This window comes from Callorhinus ursinus, unplaced genomic scaffold (genome assembly GCF_003265705.2).
Source record: "Callorhinus ursinus isolate GAN/ISIS: 27379988/994484 unplaced genomic scaffold, GSC_fseal_2.0 scaffold3, whole genome shotgun sequence".
Classification (NCBI taxonomy): Eukaryota; Metazoa; Chordata; class Mammalia; order Carnivora; family Otariidae; genus Callorhinus; species Callorhinus ursinus.
Window position 1 is genome coordinate 27,377,223 of NW_027397065.1, and position 25,911 is coordinate 27,403,133.

General features: G+C 46.6%; 1 protein-coding gene across 4 annotated transcripts in view; it reads right to left on the reverse strand.

Moving 5' to 3' along the window:
• Positions 1 to 25,911, reverse strand: part of MCC (MCC regulator of WNT signaling pathway) — a 387,205-nt gene that overhangs the window by 64,716 nt on the left and 296,578 nt on the right. For all 4 annotated transcript variants that reach the window (XM_025866893.2, XM_073889303.1, XM_025866894.2 and 1 more), the window contains 2 exons: positions 17,530 to 17,672; positions 1,671 to 1,834 (listed from right to left, as the gene is read on the reverse strand). In XM_025866893.2, coding sequence (XP_025722678.1) covers positions 1,671 to 1,834; positions 17,530 to 17,672 — 307 coding nt within the window. The remainder of the gene's footprint in view (positions 1 to 1,670; positions 1,835 to 17,529; positions 17,673 to 25,911) is intronic.

Here is a 25,911-nt window from a genome sequence, read left to right on the forward strand (position 1 = left end):
TACAAAAGCTAACTTGAAGTTTCCCAAATCACAGGCCTCCCATGCTGCAACTCTGGGATAGCAGAAGTCACATCACCATTTCCAGCTTTTGGTGTCACATCAGAATTCAGAGGGTGTGAATGAGGTTCAGTCCCAAGATGTGGAAGACAAAAATAAACCTCAGTGACACAGAAAAGACAAAGCTCACTGTAGATGCTTCTAAGACAGCAGGGATTTCATTAATTAATAAGACAGCTATGAGCGAAAAAGAATAGAATCTTAATAGTACTTGGAGAGACTTTTACAAATTCATTTAAGATGTAGTATTAATGGAGAAGAGACATGCCTAAAATTAGGGGGGGGAAAAGGAAGAAGTAATTCTGCTTGGCTTCAGAAACTATTCATTCCCATCCACTGCCCTTTGGCATAGGAAGCATAAGTCAACAAACTGATATGGAAAAAAGAGGGAGGAGGACCATGTAGGGCAAAAGGCAGATGTGAGGAGATGTGAGGAGAAACAGGTGGTCTCAAAAATGCAAGAATGTGAGGGGATTACACCCTCGGATGCCCACATTGGTTCCGTGATGAAGAAATTACACAAATCTTGCTGTCACTTTCCACACTGGGGCTTCATCCTTCCCCTCAAATCTGAGGCTCTTCTCCGCAGCCCTGCTCCAGGCCCGCTCCGTCCGTCCCCTGCTGGTTGGCAGAAACCCTCAACACCCTCCTGCCCTCGCAATGCTGAGGCCAGGACTAACACCCAAATTGACATTACAATCAAATACGGGGCCTCGGAGACTCCAACAAAAGAAACGCCTGCGGTTGCCTCCCCAAACCGTATCAACTATCTATTTATAATTGCGATGAATGAGATGGAAAACCAGCTGTGTTATAAATATGAATCCTGGTTTACCTTGAGATGATACCACAGCGCTTTTGTGAAAGCCAGGATTCCTGTGGATAGAACCTTGGGCCTAGTGTCGAAGGGATTTTTCAATTAATGTGTCACATTTTCCCTTTACGTGGGCTCCTCCCAGACTTTTCAGTTTGAACTGCTATGCCTAGGTTACTAAGCTATGGTGAAGTCATATACGGATACCAGAGGCCCAGTATCAATAGGCCTTGGCATTCCCATTGCTCATGAGGAGTCTGTGCAGATGCAGCACATTCCTCATTCGAGTTCCCAAGGCACCAAGATGGAAGGCTGTGGAAGGTGTGGCTGAGGCCTCGTCCAGTGTGCTCAGGACAGATGACTCACTCAGGCCCTGAACTTCCCTCTTGTTAGCACCATGAATTGCTAACTTCTGAATTAATATACGAGAGGCCTTAAAGCTTAAATAAAACTTCCAAGTTAATCCTACAGCTTGCGAGTGCTACATGATGGGCCACACTAAAATGATACGGTTCAATACTAGGAGTCTGAGTTTTCAAGGAAACCGTCACTTTTGCTGAAAAGCCAGTGATCTTGACTGCTGACATAATGACTTTTTTTTTTTTTTTTTTTAACATGATTCAGCCCAACAAAAATTTACAGGGCTCCTACCTCTCCCTGGCGGTCCAAACTATAGTACCGTTTTCTTAGAAACACTCATTCCTAAGAGATATTTGAGAAAACCACACTTCAGAAGACAGAGATCTGACCATTTCCCTCACATGCTCTCAAAGAGCCAGCCAGAATGGGGAGCGTATACCTTGATGGCCAAGTCACAGTGCTCACTGGCCGTGGTGAGCTGCTCGATGTGCCTGTCCACCTCGGCCACGGAGAGGCTACAGCTGCTCTTCTTCCTGCAGCAGACGACATTCTCCAGCCCCGTCAGCACCCTCTGCAGCTCTGAGTTCAGGTCACTGCAATTATCTGTGAGTGAAGGTGGACATGATGAGTTAAGCAGGCAGGTGGGGAATGGATGCTCTCCATTTCACTCACCATGAGGGACCCAGTCAGTAAAATGGAATGGCAACAGGAGCCTGATATTCTAGACTTTAATGCTATGCGGCCTCATGTCATAGGCTGCCGGTACGTACCGCCTCTGAGGCTTAGAGCCAAGGTAGAGCCTTTGTTAAGGAGTTTCAGACCACGGTCATTTTCTAGACAGCCATACCACACTAAATGCTCTAGTCTTTCACTGGAAGGGAGCTATGTCTCAAGTTCTTTGGTAAGAATAAAGAAGGGTCCCAGAAGAGGCTGTTAGGACTTCAAAAGCCTTCTGGTCAACTTTCCTCCTTAGCTATTCAGACAAGTACGACTCCAGAAAGAGTTTCAGCAAAGATCTCAGAGCTTTACTCAACAAAACAAAAAGGCCCAGAGTGAGCAGAGACACTAGGCATTAAAAAAAAAAAAACAAAAACGGTAAGAGACAGTCCTTGCCTTCAGTGAGCTTATAATCAGAATTTTTTTCTGATATGACCAATCAGTGTGCTCTACCATTGCAGTTTAACCCCCTTTTCCATCAGGGGAGAAGTAAACTCTTCTAATGAAGTTCATACTGTTCTCCATGTAAAGGTCTTGTAAGTCATTCTAATAATTTGATCCTGCCTTAAAAAAATCTGGGTTACTTTTTTCCCTTAGAATTCTAAGCAGGCTCCATGACTTGGGGCTTGATCTCACATCCCTGAGATCATGACCTGAGCCAAAATCAAGAGTCGGATGCTTAACTAACTGAGCCACCCAGGTGAAAACTCTGGGTTACTTTTAATTGTTGGACATCTAGGGCCTGGTCTGGGAAGAAAAATTAATTATAATCTTAGTATGAGCTACAAATATTTTAGAAGATAATTCTGCTGGGGGAAAAAAATCCCCTTAAAGTCAAACACAAATAACCTGGTATTTTGGATTATAGCAAGACAGGTGTTAAGCAGCCTCTCAAAGGGCATTCCTCCCCTACATCCAGTCTGATTCCTACATGAAAGAAGCTCAACATCTTCAGTTTCTCTTCTTTGTTCCTCCTCCCTTCTCATCACAGCTTCCATGCACTAAAACAGTCCATTGGGGCTTACCTTTGGAAGACATCGAAAAACTCAGTACTATAGTAACAGAATATATCAGAATCTTTTGGTCAACCTTATTTGACTGCCTGGATCTCCAAGTTACCTGAATCTAGAGAGAAGACAGCCCGAGGCTTTCACACCAACCAATGGACCCAATTATTCCCCTTCCTCTCACACCTACTCCTTCCCAGCTCTGTGAACGGCACCACCATCAGCTCAGTTATTCAGGTTACCTGTCAGGCAAGCTTCATTTCCTTTTGCCCCACATCCTTAAACCCAATCCACCTTGTGAGTGCAACCTCCGAAACTTATCCCCAAAGGGACCTCTTCTTACCATCTCCACCAATACCACCACAGTTCAGGCTACCATCATTTCTTCACTGAACCCACCCGAACAACCTCCAACCTCCACTCCCCACACTGCAGCCAAAGCGAGGCTCTCAAGGACATAAGTCAGATGTTACTCCCCTAGCCCAAACTACCTAATGGCGTCCCACTGTCATTCAGCTCAAGCCCAAACTCCTCACCAGAGTCTGTAAGACTCTGCATGATCAAGACTGATGATGTTCTCAAGGTGCAGTGCAGGTTGCACTGTGGAATTTTCTGGGGACTTTTTGTAAATTACCCCTGCGCAGGCCCCACTGCAGACCAATTAAATGACAGTCTCTGGGGGGTAGGGCTTGGGCACTGGGAAAAATTTTAAAGGTCTTCAGATCACTCTCACATGCATCCAGGGTGAGAACCACGGACCTTGTCCTTGCCTCATCTGTCTACCTCCCCCCGACGCGCTCTGCTCCATTCACACTCCTGACCTTCTCTCCATCCCTGGAGCATGCCTCCTTCTCCTTTGCTGTTTCCTCTGCCAAGACTGATTTCCACCCAAGTCTCCACTTACTCAGGTCTCAGCTCAGATGCCCCCTCTTCACCAAGCTCTTCCCTATCTAAAAAGCATGGGGTTCTGGCTCTTCTCCCTGCTCAGTCCCTACCCCATTATCCTATCTTCTTCGTGGCAATTACCACTACCTGATCTGACTTACGTGTTTATTATCTCTTCTCTACTGAAACGTGAGCTCCATGAAGAAGAAACTTTGATCTTCCTCACCACTGTATCTCCAACATAGAAGAATGTAGGCGATCAAGAATTACTTTTAAGTGGGCAAATATGAACCTCACATCATGTATTTCAGAGACAGACTGGAAACACAGACTGCCAGCAGCAGCCTGTTTTACATCAACCTTATGCTTTTTGTCCTCATCATAGACCATGCCCTGAGCTGCTAACAACTGGGGGACAGTCCTCACTGCAGAAGGTCCTCTGGAGAAGGGCACCGCAGGTGCCCACCACCAGCTCAAGCTAAGGAGGTCCAGAGCATGCCGCTGGAACTCTCTCTGAAGCACACTTAACTGTAAGTAATAATCGGAGAAATTTCTCCAAATGATCATTTACCTCGAGCTGCAGGGCTCCTGGTACACAGAGCTGGAGTTCACATAACTCCTGAATTATTTGCATTATTAAGTGCTTATGAGTGCGATGAGGAAGAAAGATGGTTCTATTCACCCATTCCATCTGGATTTCCCCAGCACAGCTCCACCTGATACAGTGATCACACTGGACATGTCTGCTCTGGGATCTTCTGGCAGGACCTAGAGGTGGAACCAGGCTGCATGCCAATTATGTTGGGCTTTGGGGAACAGGGGGAGGGTGTATAAATCTGGCCGACACTTCTTTCTCATTGCTTAACCAAACAGTTGCTGAGCCCTGGCCTCAGGCTAGCAGCAGGGTACAAAAATAAGTAAGAGACTCTCCTCAACCCTGGGAGGCTCACAGGTGTACGAGGAAATGCCACAGTCCCTTCTCTCAGCTGTCCACTACCACCCCGGGGAAAGTGACCACAGAGAACATGGTGCTGGTACAGGATGGAGAATCAGGAGATGAGGAGGGTATGTAAATGAACATCCAGACTGAAACCAGCTGAGCTTCTTCCCTTTGAACCAAAGAGGGCCCTTAATGCTTTCTGTGGTCTTAGGAAGCCAAATGTCTAAGACACAGGTTGGATGATGAACCCTAGACACTCCCGCCTGTTACCCACTGAGTTCTGCACAATGGTTTGATCCAAGTCCCACTAGTGATCGGGTGACACGTGGCTGTCTTTTTGTCGTTCTTCAGTTTAGGAGGGCAAGGTGGCTAGGCTGGCAGGAGCAGCTATCCTGGGTTCCCTGGCAGGAGCAGCTATCCTGGGTTCCCTGAGTGCTGCCGCCCAGCACCAATCACTCACCACCATTCACCCCGAGCCCAGTGCTGCTCCATACAGGGTGGAATTAGCTTTCAGAGTCTGTGCCATATTCCTCTAGACACTGAGTTGGAATAAATTCTCAGTCCCTTCTCCCGACCTACGATGCTCTGCATCATCCGGCCCCTGCCACAGAGGAGAGCATCAATACCACAGGTTGAGGCAGTGGGAGTTTCTGCAAAATGCGAGAGAGATCAAGGGACCTCTGGTTAAGGGACCAGAGGAGCAGAGTAAACAGAGACAGGGGCCAAGTATTCCAGACGGTGCAGAAGGTGCCTCATTCACAAATCAAAGCCACAACGAGATGTCACCTCACACCCATCAGGATGGCTACTGTTTACAACAACAACAACATAACATAATGTGTTGGTAAGGATATGGAGAGAAAATTAGCATCCTTGTGCCCTACTGGGGCACATTCCCTGTGGGAATGCAAAATGGTGCAATCTCCGTGAAAAACACTATAGCAGTTCCTCAAAAATTAAAAATAGAACTACCCTATCCTCCAGCAATCCCATTTCTCAATCCAATTTCAAAACAGTTGTAAGTAGGGCTCAAATAGATACTTGTACACCCATGTTCATAGCAACCTTAGACACAACAGTCAAAGGTGGAAGCAACCCAAGTGTCCACTGACCAGTGAATGGAAAAACAAAATGTGGCTTATATACACAACGGAATGTTATTCAGCCTTTAGGAGGAAGGAAATTTGAATGCATGCTACAACATGGATGAACCTTGAGAAGATTATACAAGAAATAAGCCAGTTCCGAAAGGACAAATGTTACATGATTTCCCTGAGATGAGGGACCTAAGAGTAGAGCTTACCAGGGGTAGGGCAATGCTGCTTACAGACACACGGTTTCTGTTTGGGAGGATGAGAAAGTCCTGGAAACGGATGGTGGTGAGGGTGGCACAACTCTGAATGTACATCCTGCCACTGAGCTCCACACTTGTCATGAGGGTGACACGGAGGCGGACCTGCTACAGCACCTCAGGCTGTGCTGTGCTTTATTTAAGAAAGGTGATGGCTTGGCCCCCTGTGCCGAGGACAAAGAGGAGGCCCTTCGTATAGGATACGCATTCTTTTCACGGAGGTTATTTTTCTCTTTCCAAAGAAGAATTTGAAGTGGCCTGTAGCAAACACCCGCACGTAAGGGGGAAACAGAGTGACCGGACCCAGGGAAAGGCCAAGGACGCTGACGGAGGCTCACACGGCTGCTGGGGCAGACTCTTCCACTTAGCCCTGAGCTTCCTGGCAGCCAGAGCGAAAATAAAACCTCTCCCGTCAGAAAGGAGGAAGCATTCCGTTTTCCCAAGAGAGACACTGTGTTTTCAGCCACAGAATCTAAAAGAATTGAGGTATATGGGACTTCATATGTGGTGTAAAGCAATGGCATTGCCAGGCTCCTCAGACCCAGTTTCAAAAAGAGGCAGATTTCATATGGTTTCTTCTATGCTAACCTTCAATTAAAATTAAGCCATGGGCCATTCAAGTACAACGTGAAGGGACTTCTGGGAAGGACTAAGTTCGCACAATCTTGGCACGGTGCCTTCCAGTTGTCCAATTTGCTGTAAAGACGAGACAGAGGACACAGATGATTAAGTGGAACGAGCATCTCCCTTTGACCAGAGGATGTAGCCCAGCCACCTGCGGCCCAGGATGCGTGTTGTTTGGACGGCAGGAGTAGGTATCTGACATGGCCCTTTTGGTTTTTGTTTTTTTAGAACAGTTTTGAATTAATTGTCAGCATTTGAAAGTTACTAGAATTTATGGCTCTTCTTGTCAAGTCAGGCCTGGCAATACGGGGCCTGGCTCCTCACACGGCCGCCATGTGTGCAGTGGCCGGCAGCCGGCCCCTTCGGACTTGGCATGGCCACGGCGCCCCTCTGCTTCCCTCACTGCCGCTCACTGCCCCCCGGCCCCTGTCCATCTGCAGCCCCGCCTCGGCTGTCGGTTCTGAATAGGACTTTTCCCAGTTACATTTCTGAGAGGAGCTGAAGACACGGCAGCTCAGGTTAACTTTTCTAATGAGACCCCAGAGGCTTAGGTTTTTATGTTGCTGTTTGAGGGAAGACCCAAGTACTAGGAGAATCCGGAAAGAGGGTCAGAGGGCATTCACGGCTATGAAAATTAAGCCTAACCAGCGTTCTGGCTTGGTTAAACACATACACTAGTTTTCTTCTCTTTCCCTCAGGAACAACTCAGCCTACCCCCTGAGTTCCATATAAGAAACTATGCAAGAGTTGGCTCATTTTGAATCAGGTGTCAGAGGCTGCCTGTTCTTTGTTTTTCTTTGAACCCCCTGTAAAAACCCTAACCCCAATAAAACATGAGACACTAGAAACACTCCCCCGGTCTACCTGATTCTGAGCTGTCCACCTGTACCAGAATGGATCTGCTCCAAAACACAGCCCCAGCCTCCAGAGTACACATTCCTGAGGCTTCCCGTCCAGAGTAAATGGCCATGTGTCTGCCTCGTCTGGAAGCCTCTCCTCCTCTTCCTAAGGGCTCCTTTTTCAAGCTTTGCCTCGAAATACCCTTTTCTGTAAGCCTTCCCTAGTTACCTACAGTCTTTAAAAATTTTTTTTTTCCTTTAAAATTTTTAAATTGTACTATAGTTGACATACAATGTCATATTAGTTTCAGGTGCACAATACAGTGATTGGACAAGTCTATACACTACACTATGCTCCCAGGTGTAGCTGCTGTCGCCACACAGTGCTATTTTAATATCACTGACTATATTCCCTCTGCTGTGCCTTTCATCCCTGTGACTTCCTCATCTGGTAACCAGAAGCCTGTATCTCCCACTCCCCTCACACATTTCGCCCATCCCCCATAGTCTTGTATTTACTTCTTTCTTTGAGGCATCGCATTCCCTGTAATTATTTATTAACTGACATATCGACCCTACTAAGCCCAGTCCTGGGGACCAATGACTGTTTATTAGTCCTTGTGTTCCCAGATGCTCACAACAGTGGATTGTGCTAAGTAAAGACTACCTGAACGTGTAAAAGAAAGACTTTTTGTAAATCGACTTTTTAAGTATCCGGTTTTTGTTCATCTGCTCACTGCTAAAGAATCATCAAATCTAAGACCTATCTTGGGGCAGAACACACCCTGCTAAAAAGGCAGAAAGCTTTCCGTTGGGTGGATCCCCAAGGTGGATGTGTCCACTCAAGCTAGAGCTGTTAGGCACAGTGAATCTGAGCCGGTCTGAGAGTCAAAAGGAACTGTAGGCTTGCTGCACACAGTCCAAAGGCCTTCCCTTATGCGGTGCAGCAGCTCAGGGCATAACCGTAACCCCCACCAGCACACGTCCCCCCACCTCTGTTCCAATGGCCACACATCGTGCACCTTGTAAGGCAAGTCAAGTAGAGGAAAGAGCTACAGATTCTTTCAGCAGCAACCTAGATGTTCCGCTAAGAGGCCCGAGGTGATGTCGTTAGGGACTTAACAGTCCAGCCCCTGTTGTGGCTCCAAGGCTGAAACAAGGAGGGTTGTGGCTTTCCTGTATAAGCAGTTCCCTCCTTGCATGCAGGGAGGAAGAAGCAAAACGAGAACAAAGCAACAGAGCAAATGGAGAAATAGAAGGTGGAGATGGAAGGGTCTGTGAGAAAGGAGAAAGACAGTATCCAGGCAGGTTGCACCCTGCGTAATATACACAGGGTCTGCATCTCCCGAAGGCAAGAGAACACGGAGGAATGGTGTTGTTATAGCTTGAAAACACCTCAACATCACCATTAACAGCACCATAGACAAACTATCATGAACTTCCTGTGGCGACAGTCGTGAGGGCCCATCATTGCCCCTGTATATTCTTGCGAAAAATGCTAACCTCAAATCTAATACCAAGAAAACAATCAGACCATCCAGACTGAGGACCTTCTATGGCACTACAAACCTGGCCTCTTCAGAAACGTCAATGTCATGAAGGACAGGAAAGGTGGGGGGTACCTGTTCTAGATGAAAGGAACATAAAGAGACGTGGTAACTAAATATAATGTGTGAGCCTTGACTGGATCCTGGATTAAACAAAAGCAACAAAAGACATGAATGGTACATTTGGAGGGAATTGGAATATGGACTATAAATAATGTTCCATCTGGGTTAAAATTCTCGGGTATGATAAAAGTGCTGTGGTTAAAAAAGAGACGTTCCCCGTTCTTAAGAGGTTTGTGCTGATATTTTTAGGGTGAAGCATCATGAGGTCTGCAACTTACTTTCAAATAGCTCCGGAAAAATATTTCCGCGTGTGTGCAAAATCAAATGTGGCATAATGTTAACAACTAGTCAGTCTAGGCAAAGGGTTTACTGGGGTTCATTCTACCATTTATGTAAGTTTGAAGTTTTTCAAATAAAAAGTTGAGGGGAAAGAAATACCTTACCATTCAAGGCAAGGAGGCCTGACAGAGCGTGGGTACACTGAGGCACGACGTGACGTGGGGACCCCTATGATGATCCATTTTTCAGTGCAGCCACGGGAACCAAAATGTTCTCCTGAAAAAGTGTCATTGCCACACCCAAATCCCCCCCAAGGCCACAGGCACGGATCAGGGGGGTAGCCACCAGCCACCACCCTGGCCAGGTCCTAACTTCGCCAGGAGTGATGGGTTTCTTTTCCCTGAAGAAAACAAAGCTGTATTTTCAGGACTTCCATTTCAGCCAAATCTTAGCAGCCTGAATTTGTTTTCATTTTTGCTATCGTCAGTTTGCCGTTTTAGCGCAGTTTGTGTCTCTACAGCATCACCTCTGACAGCTCTCCCCCAAGCTCACTAATCTCTGGTCCAAAGGGCCCTTCCTCCGTGCCTGGTCTCCCATCTCAGCTCAAGGGCCCTTTTCAGACCGGCCCTCATCTTAAGCCCCTCGGGAGCAAACAGTGGACGAATGCAGAGTAGGCTGTAGGTACCCGTCCCAGACCCCAAGGCTCTCGCTGTGGCAGGGATGGGAGAACTTCCCGAAGGGGGCAGATGTGCCTCTAACAGCCAAATGTGGTCGACACGATCCTTTCCCCCAGAACAATGGTTGGGGTGGTAGTAGCATTAGTGAGGTCCCATACTTCACTCCCATTACAGATGAAAACAGGCCTTCACAGGCTGGTCTTGGAAGCAACACTTCTTTATAATGCTGGCTTTATGTCATGAGTTTCAAATCACCAAGAACCCAATCTAACCTGAAGGGACATAGTCTGTTTAGAAAATCTAGACTACTTACATTATAAAAGGAGTTCCTGAAACCCCACATTGATGGGAACTCATTTTGAACAAATGTGGTGGGTCAAAGTCTTGCCATTTGCATCTTATACCCCGAGTGAGTGTCTTTGAGGGGCTGAAAAAAATTACTGAGTACAATTTGAGGGAAATATTCCAAAGTAACACAAACTGAAGTGGGGCAGTGACCTTTCCTGCCTTTAAGCTTGATCACTCTAAGCAAAGTTCCAGAATGATTTTAGATGGACTCCTCAGTCACTCTGCCTTGCTGACGCTCACAGACAGGTCTTGTTTGAGCAGGCTCAGATCCCAAGGAGAAAGCGCACAGCTATCCCAAAGAGTCCTCCAGTGAGTCCATGTTCAAAACTTCAAAGTTCTCCTCTGGGCTTGGTTCTCAGGGACGCCCAACGCTGTGAACCTCTTGGGAGAAATTAAGCTGCCCTATTAAAGTAAGGGGATGGGACAAAAGGGCAACAAAGGGCTCAGCCTATTCCATCAACTACTCAAGGTGCTGTTTTCAGCCCCATCCAACCTATGGACTGGTTCCTCAAAGTTCCAGAATCGGGTTACAAATAACCTGATTGTCTTTTAAAAATTCTTTGCTGGAGAATAACTGGCTGTCTAGTCCCCTCACTCCTAATAAAATGCACATTTTCTCCAGACAGGCTCCTTTGCCTTTGTAACCACTTCTCTCCCAACACTGCAGAAACCGTTTTTTGGAGGAGGCAGGGCTGCCTCTCCCTGCCCGACCCCCCTTCTCCTCACTGGGAGTGGCTGCCTGACACTTTGGAACATTTTTCCTGAAGCCATTAAGCCTCAGCGGCCATGGAGCCAGGAAAATCTGGCTTTAACGTTAAACATATTTCATAATCGCAGCCGTGCCAAAGAGCCAGGTTTCATGTGTAAATTCCTCCTTGGTTGTCCTCCAAAAACTACTCATGAGGAGGAAATCTCTATCGAAATGATCCCACCAGCAAACAAGGTATCATATGCTTCCTTTCATTCCTAAGGGGATAATAGTTGAGCATTGCTAGATTCCAGAAAAATAAGAATTTCTCGCCTAAAACCAGAAGAGATCTCAGAATAAGGAGCCGAACCCAACACAGGCTGTGCAAAGGTCCATCAGACCAAGGACTTTGCTCCAGGTGAGCTCTGCCGTCCCACGAACAGAGCTGGGAAGCAGCCCGCCAGGGAGCACACCACACACACACACTAACACGTGTGCTGCAATGAGCCCGTGCACACACATCTGTGTTTTGCTCTACGGCAACACCCAGAATCATTTGGCCTCAAAGCGTTGTTTTCTAAGATGGAGGTCTGCAAAATCTCGATTAACAACAAACACTCCGCTATTAAGCCAGGTGCTGTGATGTCACAGCTGCTCCCTCAAGCCCCACCAGCACTAGAGACCTCAGAGGACTGCAGGAAGCGGGGCACGCTCACCGTGGGCACGTCTGAGTAAGGGTGAAGCCATCCACAGATACACGGGCGCCAACAGCAGCAACGACCAATTAGCTTGTGTGGCCTTGGACAAGTGACTCACCCCCTCTGAACTCTGTTAGCCCAATTTTACAGATGAGGAGCTTTACTGGGCCCCCTCTCAAGGCTGATGATTACACATGAGGATGCATGTAAATGCTTGACACGAAGTACGTGAGCGAAACAGGTTATCTATTACAGCCAGCCTCTCTTAACTAGAGCTCTTTGCCAAACTGAGGGAATAGAGGTCCCAAGCTACGATTCCTGCCTTGTCTTTGTCTATTTAATTACCTTTATCTTCCAAACTGTGTGACCAGGTTTGAACAGAGCTAGAACAATTTCAGATGCAATGTGACACTGCCGGGACGCTCCTCCTTCCGGGGACCGGTCGGGTAAGTCAAAGCACTTTCTAAATTGCTGGTTTACTCCTCCAGGGCCTGGGGACAGTGCCGAGGAGCCAGCTTACTGAAGGGGCAGGCTGGCTCTGATGGGTGGGGCTTGAAAACAAAAGCAAAGTGCTTTCTGATGAAGGGAATAGATGGGACTAACTCTGGCTATCTAAAATGAAGATCAGCAAATATACCGCAGCAAACTCTGCATATAAAATCCAGCTCAAGAAAACCTTTGGGTTGCTAATGCAGGCTTGCAAATATAGCAACCATAATGAAATGGCAGCTTTTTAATGATTTCCTATAATGGTGTTTATATATGGAAGCTTTTTTCCCTATTGAAGCAGTTTAATTGGAAAATGGCAAAGGAGTAAGGAGAGGCAGACTTCCAGTTCCAGTGACCACACCGGGGACTGCGCTCCGCCGCAGCCGTCACGCGCCCCTCCTCCTCCCCGCTGTGGGGCGCCGGCAGGTGCGGGCCTCCCGTGCTCTCCTCCTGCCCCTGCTCTTCGCCTGCCTCACTCCCATCTGTCCCTCGGCTTTCTGCTAGATGCGACCTCAGGGAGGTCTTGGCCGAGGCTCCTGCCCCCGGGTGTGGCTAGGAGCTGCTGTCCACCTCCTGTCGTGGGCCTTACCTCACTGTGGGTCATTCCCCGTTGGCTTGTCTGCATCCTCCGGAGAAGCGTGCGCTCCAAGATGGCATTCGCGGCTACCCGGTATCTGGGTGCCTCCTCCGTGTGGGCACTGTGATAACTGGCATGCAGGAGGGCTGACACCCTTGCCCTCGTGGTGCCTGCATTCTAGATTCTCGCGTGAGAGACTAGTAACAACTAGTAATACACGATAAGAGAAAGGCACATACAGTGAACCACCAGGAAGAGCTAAGTGCTGTGAGGAGAAATGAAGCCAGAAAGGGAGGAGAGTGCCTGGCCTCCATGCCAGGAGCTGTGCCGGGTCTCCTCCCTGGCTGGTGGCTCCCAAGGCTTAGGCCCTGGTTCTCTGCACGCCTCACTCTACCACGGCCTCCCACTGCTTTGGTAACTGCACTTAACCCAGTGTCTCCTAACTGCTTTTCTTCAGCCGAGACCTCTCCTCTTGGCTTCTCATCTCAGGTTGAGGGTGAGGGAAGGCCAGAGTGCTCCACCCGGGCCCTGACAGATGGAGGAAGCCGAGGGTCGGCTCAGGGAAGGAGCACTCCAGGAAGAAGGAACGGTGAAGCAAGACAAGCTGGTCAGGTGTGAGGGGCAGCATGGAGGCCAGCACGGCCCAAGGTGGGGGACGCCCAGTTCTGTGGGGGCTGAGAGTCCGTGGTCAGGAGACGGAACGTCACTCTCAGTGCGAGAGACGGGAGCGTGCGAGGACAGCGACCTGAGGGCAGATCCTGTGTCTCACACCCCCAGTCCCTCACCCGGCACCCAGTGAGTTGCTGAATAAATGAATCGAGGCCACCTCTGTGGGCAGAGAACACTCACAGACATTGGGCAGATGGGGTCCCCTCCCTCCAGGAGCTCAGTCTCGCTGGCAGAGATACTATCACTGGCTATAAGGAACACGTACTTATAATGGGGAAGAGGATGGAAAGAAAGGATCTGAGATTCATCATTTGGGAAAATGAAGCCAGCTCACAGCACGGGCAGGCAGACAGCCCGAGCTACTGAGCACTCTGTTAGGAGCTCTGAGAAGTCCCACAGCAAAGATGCCCAGCCCGCTGAAGTAGGTTTATCCCTCTACTTCCCAACCTTACTTGACTGAGAAACTTTATTGGAGCATGGGGCACTTATTTCATAAAATACACACTCAGAGACATGAATGGAGGGATCGGCGTCGGCGTATCTCTTTGCTTGAGTGGGAACTTCTGGGCTGTCTGCACCTGTCCCACTCCCGAAGCTGGAGGGCAGAGTCCAGAAGCCTCGGGCCACTAGGATTAGAGACTGCGATACTGGTATAGCAGCACGTGGGACTTGGACCCACAGCTGGGATGGTCCCCAGAGGTTGCCTGTGTTTTAACTCAAGGCCCGGGGTAGGGGTCCAGGTGAATTTCAGAGAGGCAATTTCAGCCTGAAGCCAAGAGCCTGAGGATCTAGGAGGTGCCTCCACTCCTCACTCCATTACTGTTGGGATCACATCGGTATCAGTAGGCAGCTGTCCATGACTTTGCTAGCCTCAGCACACATCCATCCTACTGACCCCTTCCTTTTTAGAGCTTTCTCTGTCCCCACTGACTTCCCAGACATGGCTCTCCTCCTTTCCTCCTACAGCTTTGGCTGGCCGACTGCTTGATGGACTCGCTGACTGCTTCACATGTTCATCCCAGCAAATATCTCCAAACACACACTATGTGCCAGGCCCAGCGGTGGGATCTGGAGATCTGCTAGTAGATAAACATGCTTCTGCCCAGTGGCATTTAGTGGGATGGTCAGTCAAGCAAAGAACTAGAAATACATCATTTAAAATTCCAATTCAATAGAAGGAGACGAATGGGGCAGTGCCAGAGTCAACACAGGAAGTTGCAGGCTAGTGCCCATGAGATGCTTTCAGAGGAGGTGCATTTGAACCGAGACTAAAATGAGGAGGGACACATCCTTGCCAGGAGCTCTGCCGGGTCTCCTCCCTGGCTGGTGGCCCCCAAGGCTTAGGCCCTGGTTCTCTGCACGCCTCGCTCTACCACGGCCTCCCACTGCTTTGGTAACTGCACATAACCCAGTGTCCCCTAGCTGCTTTTCTTCAGCCTAGACCTCTCCTCTTGGCTTCTCACTGATACCTGCTGCCTTTGGAAGCATCTCCACGTAGACACCTCGAGACACCTCAAACTTACGCCTAAACAAAACAGAGGCGCTCCACCCTGCACTCCCACTTCCTTCAAGTAGAACAAAACAAAACAAAATATGATGCAAAACCACCTGGTCCTTTTTCCTGCGCTCCAATGTTGGGACTCAGCAATGCCATCCACCCATTGTGCGATCCAGACACTTAGAGGACATCTCTGCATACATACTTCCTTTTCCCCTCTGTTTCTAATCCTTCAGCAGATCCTGCCAACTTTAAATCTTTCTAGATCTTAACTACCACCACCCTCACCCTAGCAATAATCATACCCACTGAGACTTTAGCAATGGTTTCCTAGCTGGCCTCCCCCATTCATTCTTTTTTTTTTTTTAAGATTTTATTTATTTATTTGACAGAGAGAGACACAGCGAGAGCGGGAACACAAGCAGGGGGAGTGGGAGTGGGAGAGGGAGAAGCAGGCTTCCCGCGGAGCAGGGAGCCTGATGCGGGGCTCGATCCCAGGACCCTGGGATCATGACCTGAGCTGAAGACGACGCTTAACCCCTGAGCCACCCAGGCAACCCTGCCCCATTCATTTTGATCCACTGATTCTCTTTACTACAGAATGATTGATTCAAAATGCAAACCTGATCACTGCATCCCCTTCCCCCACTACTCAAATCTTTCAGTGGTTTCTTGTGCATCTTTGATTAATGGTCAAACTCTCTAATATGGTCTACAAGATCCTGCATGCTATGGCTCCCACCTACCTTTCCAGCCTCCACCGCACATCTCTGGGCCCTCCATGATCTCTTTTCATTTCCCTGAATGCGTCCACTCCCCCACGCTACCCTGAATGCATCTCTTCCTTTAACTGGTTAATTCCTACTTACTCTCCAGTTCTCTCAGCTCAAATGTCATTTCCTAGAAGCAGCTCTTTTAGAATCTTAAACTGAATCAAATTCCTTTGATAGGGGCGCCTGGGTGGCTCAGTCGTTAAGAGTCTGCCTTCGGCTCGGGTCATGATCCCAGGGTCCTGGGATCAAGTCCCACATCGGGCTCCCTGCTCGGCGGGAAGCCTGCTTCTCCCTCTCCCACTCCCCCTGCTTGTGTTCCCTCTCTCGCTGTGTCTCTCTCTGTCAGACAAATAAATTTTAAAAAAAAATTCCTTTGATAAATTCTCATGGTACTATGTTCTTTAATGTTACAGCACTTCCATAATTAATATAAATGTGTACTATATTCAAGACTCTCTCCCCAATAAAATTTTAGGTTCTAAGAAAGTTACACTATGTTTACGCCTCCTTCTCGCAGTCCTTCTTCTATCTTCCCTACATGTGAACATTTCCTAAGATATGGTGCTCCTCCCTCTTCTGACTCCACACCCTTTTGACCACAGAGATCTCCTTACCTCATAACTTCAAAGCCTTTTATCCTCAACCCTAATCTCTCCAAAGATCCAGTTAAGCATCTCCAAGTAGACCAGTGGTTTTGCAACATTTTGTGGGTTGACTGCAGCCCGCAGCAGAAACATTTCACTCGGCAACTTATCACACACACACATACTCAACAAGTAAGTTTCATAAAGTAATACTGTCATTTTATTTTTTTTCCTATTTGATTTCACTTAAAAAATATTTTTCGGGGTGTCTGGGTGGCTCAGTCGTTAAGCGTCTGCCTTCGGCTCAGATCATGGTCCCAGGGTCCTGGGATCGAGCCCCACATCGGGCTCCCTGCTCAGCGGGAAGCCTGCTTCTCCCTCTCCCACTCCCTCTGCTTGTGTTCCCTCTCTCTCTGTGTCTCTCTCCGTCAAATAAATAAATAAAATCTTTAAAAAAAAAAAAAGATTTTTCATTTAATCTCAAGACCCACTAACAGGTCATGACCTGCAGTTTAAAATACACCAAACCAAGTATTCCCAGATGGACATTTCTCTACAACCTCAAACATAATATATTTATTTCCCAACTCATTTCTCAACCGAACATCCTTACTAAGAACTATGATCATTCTCTTAGTCACTCAGGATCAACAGGTTAGAGTCATTTTGGATTTCTTCTTACCCAACAGTTACTGAAACCTATTGGTTCTTCCACCACAATGGGTCGCCACCCTTCCCATTCCGGCCATCATAGCTCAGATTTTACCGTAACTTGGAATACTACAATAGCCTTTTCAGCAGGTTCCCTATCTCCAGAATTTTCAAATAGAGGTGATCTATGTTCGAATCACAAACATCAGGGCAGAAAGCTCATTCACCTCTTTAGTTCCAACAGAGTAGCATGTAAGGGAATCAAATGGATGTGCTTTCATCTACTCACCAAACTCCCTGACTAAATTTTAATTCAGCCTGCCTCATATTTCTAAAATTCCCATTACAATCCAGAAACCAAACTCTGGCTTCGTGAAATGGCAGGCAGACTCACCCATGTCAGCAGTGACCATAGTGGACTGGTTTTCAGGGATGGAGACAGAGGTCTGGTCTTGGTCCATGCTTCGAGAGTCTTCGTTGACCTCATGCTGACTCTGGCTGAGTTCTGATCGCAGTTCTGAGTACTCATCTTCCTCCCTGAAAAAAAAAAAAAAAAGAAGAGTCAGCTACCACTGACAGAGATAGAAGACAAATTCCTAGAGAACATGACTTCTAAGGACAAGAAAGACATTCAGAAAGAAAACAGACAGATCTACTACCCCTGCCCACCCTCCTCAGCCATATGGACTAGGACTCTTTTCAGGCCAAATGAACAGTCACCTCTACGGTTCCTGTGTGAAACTGAAAGGGTCCTGGGTCCACATACATATCCATATACTGAACTAGATCCATCTAACAGCCTACTAGAAACTTTTTTGCTTTTAAGATTCCCTGAAGAAATTAATTTCTTCAACCCCTCAGATTCTGACGTGAAAAAGAACCCAAGACCTGAGAGCTGGTCTGAGTACTGAAGCTACAGCGAGCGAAATAAGCAGGAGTCTGGTGCACAGGGATGTCCCATCCCATCACCTGGAGAGCCCCACTGGTGGGCTTTCTCCTTGGAAGAGGATATAAGGAGGTTTTGGGGCAGGAGCTACCGGAAAACCAGCACCTTACCTGTGCACATCAACCTGGATGCTTTGAGAGGTGTATCTGGTAAATACCACACTTACTTTCCCTAAAGCAAGTCAGTGGAGTTACAGGATAGGAAAAGAGGATGGGGAGAGGACAAAAATGGACATTGGGTGAGTGCACGTCACTCAGTGGTCTGTTCCCATCAGTCAGCACCTGTAACAGGAAGTCAACACTTAAATGCTGCCATGTTGCATCTGCACACACACACACCGCCCCTTCTCAACCCTACACAATCCCTCAACCTTTGCTCCCTGAACTAGCTATGGTCAAGTCAAGGAAGCTTACAATTGTAGTACGTCTTTCAAAGCACAGGCATACCTCTTCCTCACACCACCGCCATCACTACACATACAATGGACACGGACATGGAGAGGGCAAAATCAACCTGCTGTGAAGCATTTGTTTTACAAGTGAGCCAGAAGAGAAAACTGTCAGGGGATTTAATTGAGGCCGCAAAGCCCACGAACGTCTGTGTAGAAAAGCCAGGAAGAGAAGTCCTCTTGGTTTGGCATTCACTTGAAGTTGTGGACACCAGTGGGGCAGAGAGTCTACAGCCTTGGGTTTGGGGTAGCCCAGATGGTAATGGGTGATCACTGAAACTTGGGGAAGAGGCAACTGCCATTTTAAGCTGGGGAGACACATCTATAAATTAGAGAATGTGAAGAACTCCCCAGAGTTCCTAGTTCTCTCAAGAAATCAATATCCTCCCAGGGAAGGAATTCAGCTGAGCCCCTGCTTTATAAGGTGTTTTTAATAAAAGCCATCCAGAAATCTGGGGAGACTTTTAACAGATATTAAGCCCCCAGACATGCAAATTATGAATTAGAATGGGAGTGGTGAAGGCAAAAAATATAGGTTAATGTTCTATGAATAAGTTAATTATTAGACACCTGCAAAGCTAACAATAATTAGGTTTAGGAATGAAAACAATTAAAAAGTACCTTAAGAGTAGACTTTTTGGTCTAGAGGGTAATTGTGCCCTGATACATCAGCTCTCCTTTCAATCAGCACTTAAAAATCTGATTTTAGTTAACAGGAGGTTTTGTGTATGATGAATAAATTACCTTTGTTGCATGGCCAATGTAATCAGCTTCAGCTTGGCTGAGACTGTTTTACAGCCAAGAAAGCCAGATAAATGCTGCTGTATCTCTGGTATAAATGGCATTTTCAGAGTCGTTAATAGCCATTTTAAACCCTCCTGGCTTGGCAGGTTCTGAAACACATAGGGCCTGTTAAAATCCCATGCTTTGTACGGAATTACTTCTAGGGATTATTAGGATGAACTTTATACAGCAGTGAACAGGGAAGGGCTAGAAAAAGGAGACTGTTGATTGCAGGGGCCATTCCTCACTGAGGTCAGAGCACAGTCTGAAGGACAATCACACTACACTAGAAGTGTCATCTTAGGCAAAAGACTTTCAGGGTCATGAAATGCAAACTAAGGATCAGTGGTCAATGTATTCAAGCACCAAAATAAGAACAGGAAAGCAAAGACCACCTGGCTGCTGTCTTCCGGGAGTCAAATGTGTTCACAACTAATTCTAACCCAAGAAGCACGCTGTGTGTGGACGCAGGAGGAGCATCTGGGGCCGCAGCTGAGTAGTAGCCAGGGAAGACTTTCGCGATGGAGCAGTGCTCCAGAGAAGTCCCAGGCAAGTAGATTTTAGGTAGGTCACAAGGGTGGAAGGGCACAAGCAAAGGCTCAGAGGTGCCTTTGAATGTGAATGAGATGGGAGGGCGGGGAATAAGTGGTCGGTATTGCTGAAACCACAAGGGGTGCCTGATGGAAACCACGAGGCTGGAGGGGCACTCAGGCCATTTTGATCAGAAGGAGAACTTACTGTATCGAAGGAGGCAAATCATTAGAGTTAGACAGGAGGAACAAAAATAAGATGATGAAGTCTAGGAATTCAGGGAAAGAAGTAAGTGTTGCCGAGCTCTCATATGGAAAGAGAGAAAAGAAGCAAGGGGGAAGTGCCTAAGGTCTGTGTTCTTGACCCCAAAGGGAAGGGCTGAGCTGAGCACACACAATTCCTGGTTAAGATTCCTCCTTATGGTAATTATAGTGAGCATTATAGTACAAAACAACTCGTGCAAACCAAGTCAATAATAGTGAGAGGCAGAAAGGAACCTTGCAACATCAGGCAGGGTTCTGTACCACAAAGGAAGAGGTAGAAAAAATGGTTAAACTGAACCCAAATATTAAAGTGTGTACAACCCTTTTGTTTCACCCACTGACTTTGGTTAAAAAAATTCACAGAGTTGCATATCCTTATCATCTCCTGAACAGCAATACTGGCATCATTCCTAAAAAGAGGCTGGAATCTGGGACAGAGAAAGAACAAAAGCCAATTCTCATAGGGCCTTTTGTAAGCAGACGGTCAATCTGTGATTGCAGTGTATGTAGAACATGGGTGCTCGGGGTTCTCTCTCTACTGTGTTATTCGGGAGCACCAGTTCATCCAGAGCAATGGAACAAGAAGTCAAAAAGCCTCTACAAATCCCAGCAGTTTTACACAAGTAAGAACATGAGATGTGTTTTCAAGGCTGCTCTGTGCAGTAGGAGTCCCCTGGCTGGTAAAGAAGTCTAACTACCACCACAGCATCAGCATCTCAAAGTGACTTTATTGCTTGCTTCTTTCTGTTGTGTATACAGTAACTCTTGGCAAATGAAACTTATCCCTTTGGGGGAAAAAGGATCTCCCCAAATAACACCACCTGCTAATGCTGGAGATGAGAAGGAAGAAAGCATGAAAAGATCCAAGAAGTGATCATTTTAAGCCAAACAACAACAACAACAAAACAAAACAAACCCCAGAAGCTTAATCGACTGATAAATGTTGGTAATTATACACTATTGTGGTAGTTTCATAATTATGGAATTACAAAGTGCTCAGGTGTTTCTCTTTGGAAGATAAAGAATCATCTCACAGGATTCTAAATGTACCTTATTTCATTCACCTAGAAGCATTTGTGAAGTGCTTCCAAGTTGCTCTTAGAGTGGCAATGATTAGTGCTTGCTACGAGCTTAAACGACAAAACAAAAGAAAAACACTCCCAAGGACGCGGCATTAGATTGTACGCACAACCTACATAATGAGCAGTGGCTGACCAGCAGAGATCTTAGGGTTCATCAAAGCCGGGATCAATACCTTTAATTTACAAATAAGACCACTGAAGCTTCAAGAGGCTAGTGATTTAACCAAGATTCTACAACTAGTGAGCAGTACAGCCTCTTTCCTAAATTTAGGACAAATGAAACAGCAGTCAAATATGGTGATCTAAGGAGAAGATTTGGTTGTTGTTGCTGACGATGATTTTTAAAGATTCCTTCTCATTATTGGCTAGGGGTGAAATGATCTTATCTGAAAAGGGAAGAGTCAATGAAAGGCTAATTCTTTTCCCACTTTCCAGACCTGAAGCTGAAGTACTAAGAAATCAGTAATATTTGATACAAATATTACTTCTTTAGCAATCCCCATGCCTATTCTATTGTGGCGTGCACATTCATGCCTTGTCACTGGATTGATGGGTGAACAAGATCCAGATGGATGTCTGCCTGCCTTGGTACCTGTCAGTCAACTATGTCCAGCTAACCCAGCCTACCTGACCCTGGTGGGGGTTTGTTGAACTACATTCTTCCTGACAAGTAAAGGCAGACTTGCCCTGAAATGCCATCATTCTTTTAAAGAACAAAGACTTTTTAGATACAATGAGGAAATGTATTCCTTTCAATTCTCTTAGAGTCTCTAAAGCAGGAATCAGTGGTAAGTCCTGATTCTTTCTGTAATTCCTCCTCTTATTTTTCCATCTAGCACAAAGGAAGACAGACTCATCCATGAATCTTTTGGTGAATTAACTGGGCAAATGGAAAGGTCAGGCTCATGGTGCAGGTATGAGATTTTAGAGACTGGATTACATTAGAGTAGACGGGACTTTGCATATTATCTTTGTTGCCAAATGAGCATTTTGCAGACAAAGCAGCAGAAAGGTGAAGTGCCAGTGCAGAGGGAGGTAACTCAAAGGGGAGGGGTCAGGGCTGCAGGGTTGTAGCCCTTGGAGGTGAAAGGAGGGGAGAGCCTAGGGTAAGAGCCAAGGCTGAAGGTGAATCTCAGGGACAGAAGATACAGGGTCCCAGAAGTTCAAGAAAAACACACCAAGAAGGGAGATTTGGAAGCAAATCCTGCAGAAAGGGACCAGACACAAGAAAAGGTCCCTGGATTTTTCAGTTAAGAAGTCATTAGTGATTCTAAAAAAAGTCTCTTCACTCAGGCTGCTGCTGTAACAAGACACTGTAGACGAGCCAGCTTAAGCAACAGGATTTTATTTTCTCTTACTTCTAGGCTTTGGTTTGAAGTCCAAAATCAAGGTGGCCGCATGGTCAGTTTCTGGTAAGGGCTTTCTTCCTGGCTTACAGATGTCTGCCCTGTCACTGGGTCCTCACACAGCAGGGGGAGTGCACTCCCATGAGCAAGCCCTCTGGTGTCTTCTTCTAAGGGCGCTCATTACACCTACCATGCAGTCCCCATCCTCAGACCTCAAAGAAACAGAAGTAGCTCCCAAAGGCCCCAACTCAAAAAGGCCATCATATTCAGGGGTAGGGCTTCCACATACGTATGAATTTTGATTTTGGGATACATAATTCAATCCTTAGCAAAAGGAGCTTCGGGAAACTGTTGCACTCAGAAGCCAGACAGCAGTGGGCTAACAAACAGGAAATGAGGCAGAAAACATGACTACTCATGAGAGCTGGCAGTGAAAGGATGATGTTATGAGAGTAGCTTTGGCGCAAAGAAAATAATCTCCTTGGGGGTGCTGGGGGGCTCAGTCAGTTAAGCATATACCTTCGGCTCAGGTCATGATCCCAGGGTCCTGGGATCGAGTTCCGCCTCAAGCTCTCTGCTCAGGGGGAAGTCTGCTTCTCCCTCTGCCTCTACCCCCCCCCCCCCCCGCTCGTGAACGCGCTCTCTCTCTCAAATAAATAAATAAAATCTTTAAAAAAAGAAAAGAATCTCTTTGGGAAACAAAAGAGCTCATGTTTAATTTGCTTAGAAATCCACCCCCCCCATTCCAAAGTGAGCTACTGATGTATTTTTCCATTTTCCCCATCCCATTATATAATCTCTCCAAGTCAAATAAGCATTAAAAGAAGCCACTCATAATATACAGTTAAGCGGAAAAGCATATATTACAAAAACATTGCTTGCTATATGATCCAATTTATTTAAAATATTCATGAGTAAAATTTTTTAGAAGGCCATATATACAAAATGTCCAGTGCTTATTCCTAGGAGATGGGATTTAGGATGCATTAGGCAGGGTTCAGTTAGGAACATAAACTACACTGGATGTTTCAAGTAGAAGAGATTTAATTTAGGCAGTTCCACGCTCGCATAACTGTTGGAAGGACCAGAGAAGTGTGGGTGGAGGCCACTAGGAGCTGTCAGATTTGCCATCGCAGGCGTGGACCCCTCAAAGGTCAGCAAACTGACGCTACCTTCACACCTGCCCACAGCTCCTGGCTCTGAGGTGCAGGACCTCATGCCCATGAAAGCCTCTGTCAGCTGCCTCCATCATGGCCTGAGGAACAATGGCTCCCACCTCCCTTCTGCTTTCCAAACCCATCTGAAGGCACCTCACTGGCAGAACCAAAACTGTTTCCAGAACCCAGCTATTAAGGCAATCTGGGAAGCAGTCCCAAGGGTCCAGCCTCTGATTCTGGGGAGAGTAGACAGAAGGAGTGGGAATGGTACCAGGTGCTAGATAACATGTCATAGGCCACCCTCTTTGGCTACTCAACAACCATACACAACCTCTCATACACCCTGAAATTTCCAAATTACAATAGCAATGACACCAAGCTTCTGTAACCATCTGTCATTCAAATGTGAATGATTCACCTTCTCACCAAAGTGGGAGACCCTAAGTCCCATCAGTTATTGTATCCATTGTCAGGTAACCACTTCTCTTCTAGGTCAGTGGCAAATCCTCCTAGATATCATCTAACCTAACCAATAGATAAGTTTCACCAATACCAGCTCACCTTGTATAATAGGAGAAATTAAGAAGATAAAAAAGAAATTGTATACACAAATAAGCACAGAAATATGCACAGTCTAGCCGTCCTTTCTGCAACTGGCCAAAAGGCTAGGGTTGATGTTTCTAAACTTCTTCTTCCCTAGGAAATCCCTATTTCCTTTGTGTTTGGCCAGCACCTTGGTTGGTTCGAGCTCTTCACCGAGTGAAATAATTAGCAATCTTTATTCCTGAGGGACTTGGTCCTATGTGTGTACACCTGGCACCCCCAACTTGTGATCAGATTGCTACAGAGTCTCCAAGCAAAGTAAGACTAGCTTTATCGGACAGGGAGGGGGAGCGCTTCTGCAGGACAGGGCAGTTTACAGGAGTTTGTAAGGCTCTAGGTATCCTGATTCATGGAAACCTACCCAAGGGTCTCAATTCAAATTCTCACCATTTCTTCTTTTCCTATCAATGCTTCATTTTTACCTAAGAGATCTGATATGGCTGTGAATTCAACTTACATTGGAATTCAGCCACCTGCAGTGTCTGATTCTTGGCTGTGTCAGCCCTGTGGCTACAGGAGATGGGAGAGTGTCTTCTAGGGTGGCCACAGAAGGTCCCCGTTCTGACTGTGACTTGAGATAAAAGTTTACCACTATGAGATTATTTTTGTTTTTACTTAAGCAATTTAGTATTGCTTACGTATGGATATATCATAGCTTACATAAACTATTTCCTTACAATTATTTTGCAGCACTTCCAGTAAATTCCTAACTCAGGCCCAAACTAAAATGACAAGAAAATCTGTAAGTACCAGCATTGTACCTGACTGATGTGACAATCTATTCTCTACACCCTGGATCTGCGAGGGCAGTTGGAGTTCCTCCAAGGTGTCTGGCTCCCACCACACTCAGTCTAGCAAGCATCTCAGGACCTGAGGGCAAACCAATTTCCTGGAGTGCTGGGGGCAGGAGACATGCCTTAGCCGAGGAGGTCAGGGGACCAGAAGAGCTTTGTCTTCCTGGCCCACATGTCTGCATGGCCTGCAGGGAGTCCCCTTAAGGAGGGGCCAGCTCAGTTACATAATGAAAACTGGCAGAATTTAATATGACATCTGCACAGACACAATCTCCTTTAAATAAAAGGCACCAATAAATGTTTATGGTCAAGAAGTTCACTGTATTTTAACACGAAGCAGTTTGGCCGTTACATTCAATTTAAACATCCTGCAACTGAGTTTTCTAGGTGATGTGTGATGCTTTTTTTCCACAACTCACTGAGCCCATTTGCCTCACCTTCTCAAGTGTTTAAAAGTGCAACATGTTTTAATGGAAATTACAAATTTGCCAATGTACTCTGTCAGCCCCCTTTAAATCTGCTATAATCATTTCTTCGGTCTGAAAAATTCTTCTCTGCTCATGCGTTTCTAACCTACAATCACTCTCAAGACCAGGATACAATTTCAAGGCCTTGAGATTCTAAATTGGAATATGGAATTTACTGTGTGGCTCCAGTTTAGTGCAAAGTTTCCATGATTTTGCCCAAAAAACCAGAGGCCCATCAGTTCCCTCATCAAATAACCCTGTCATTACTCTCTCAGACTTGGAAGAAAATGCACCCGAAGTTTCTTCTAACCTGGGACTTCTAGAGGGAGAGTTTAAAGTAGTTACCTCTACAACTG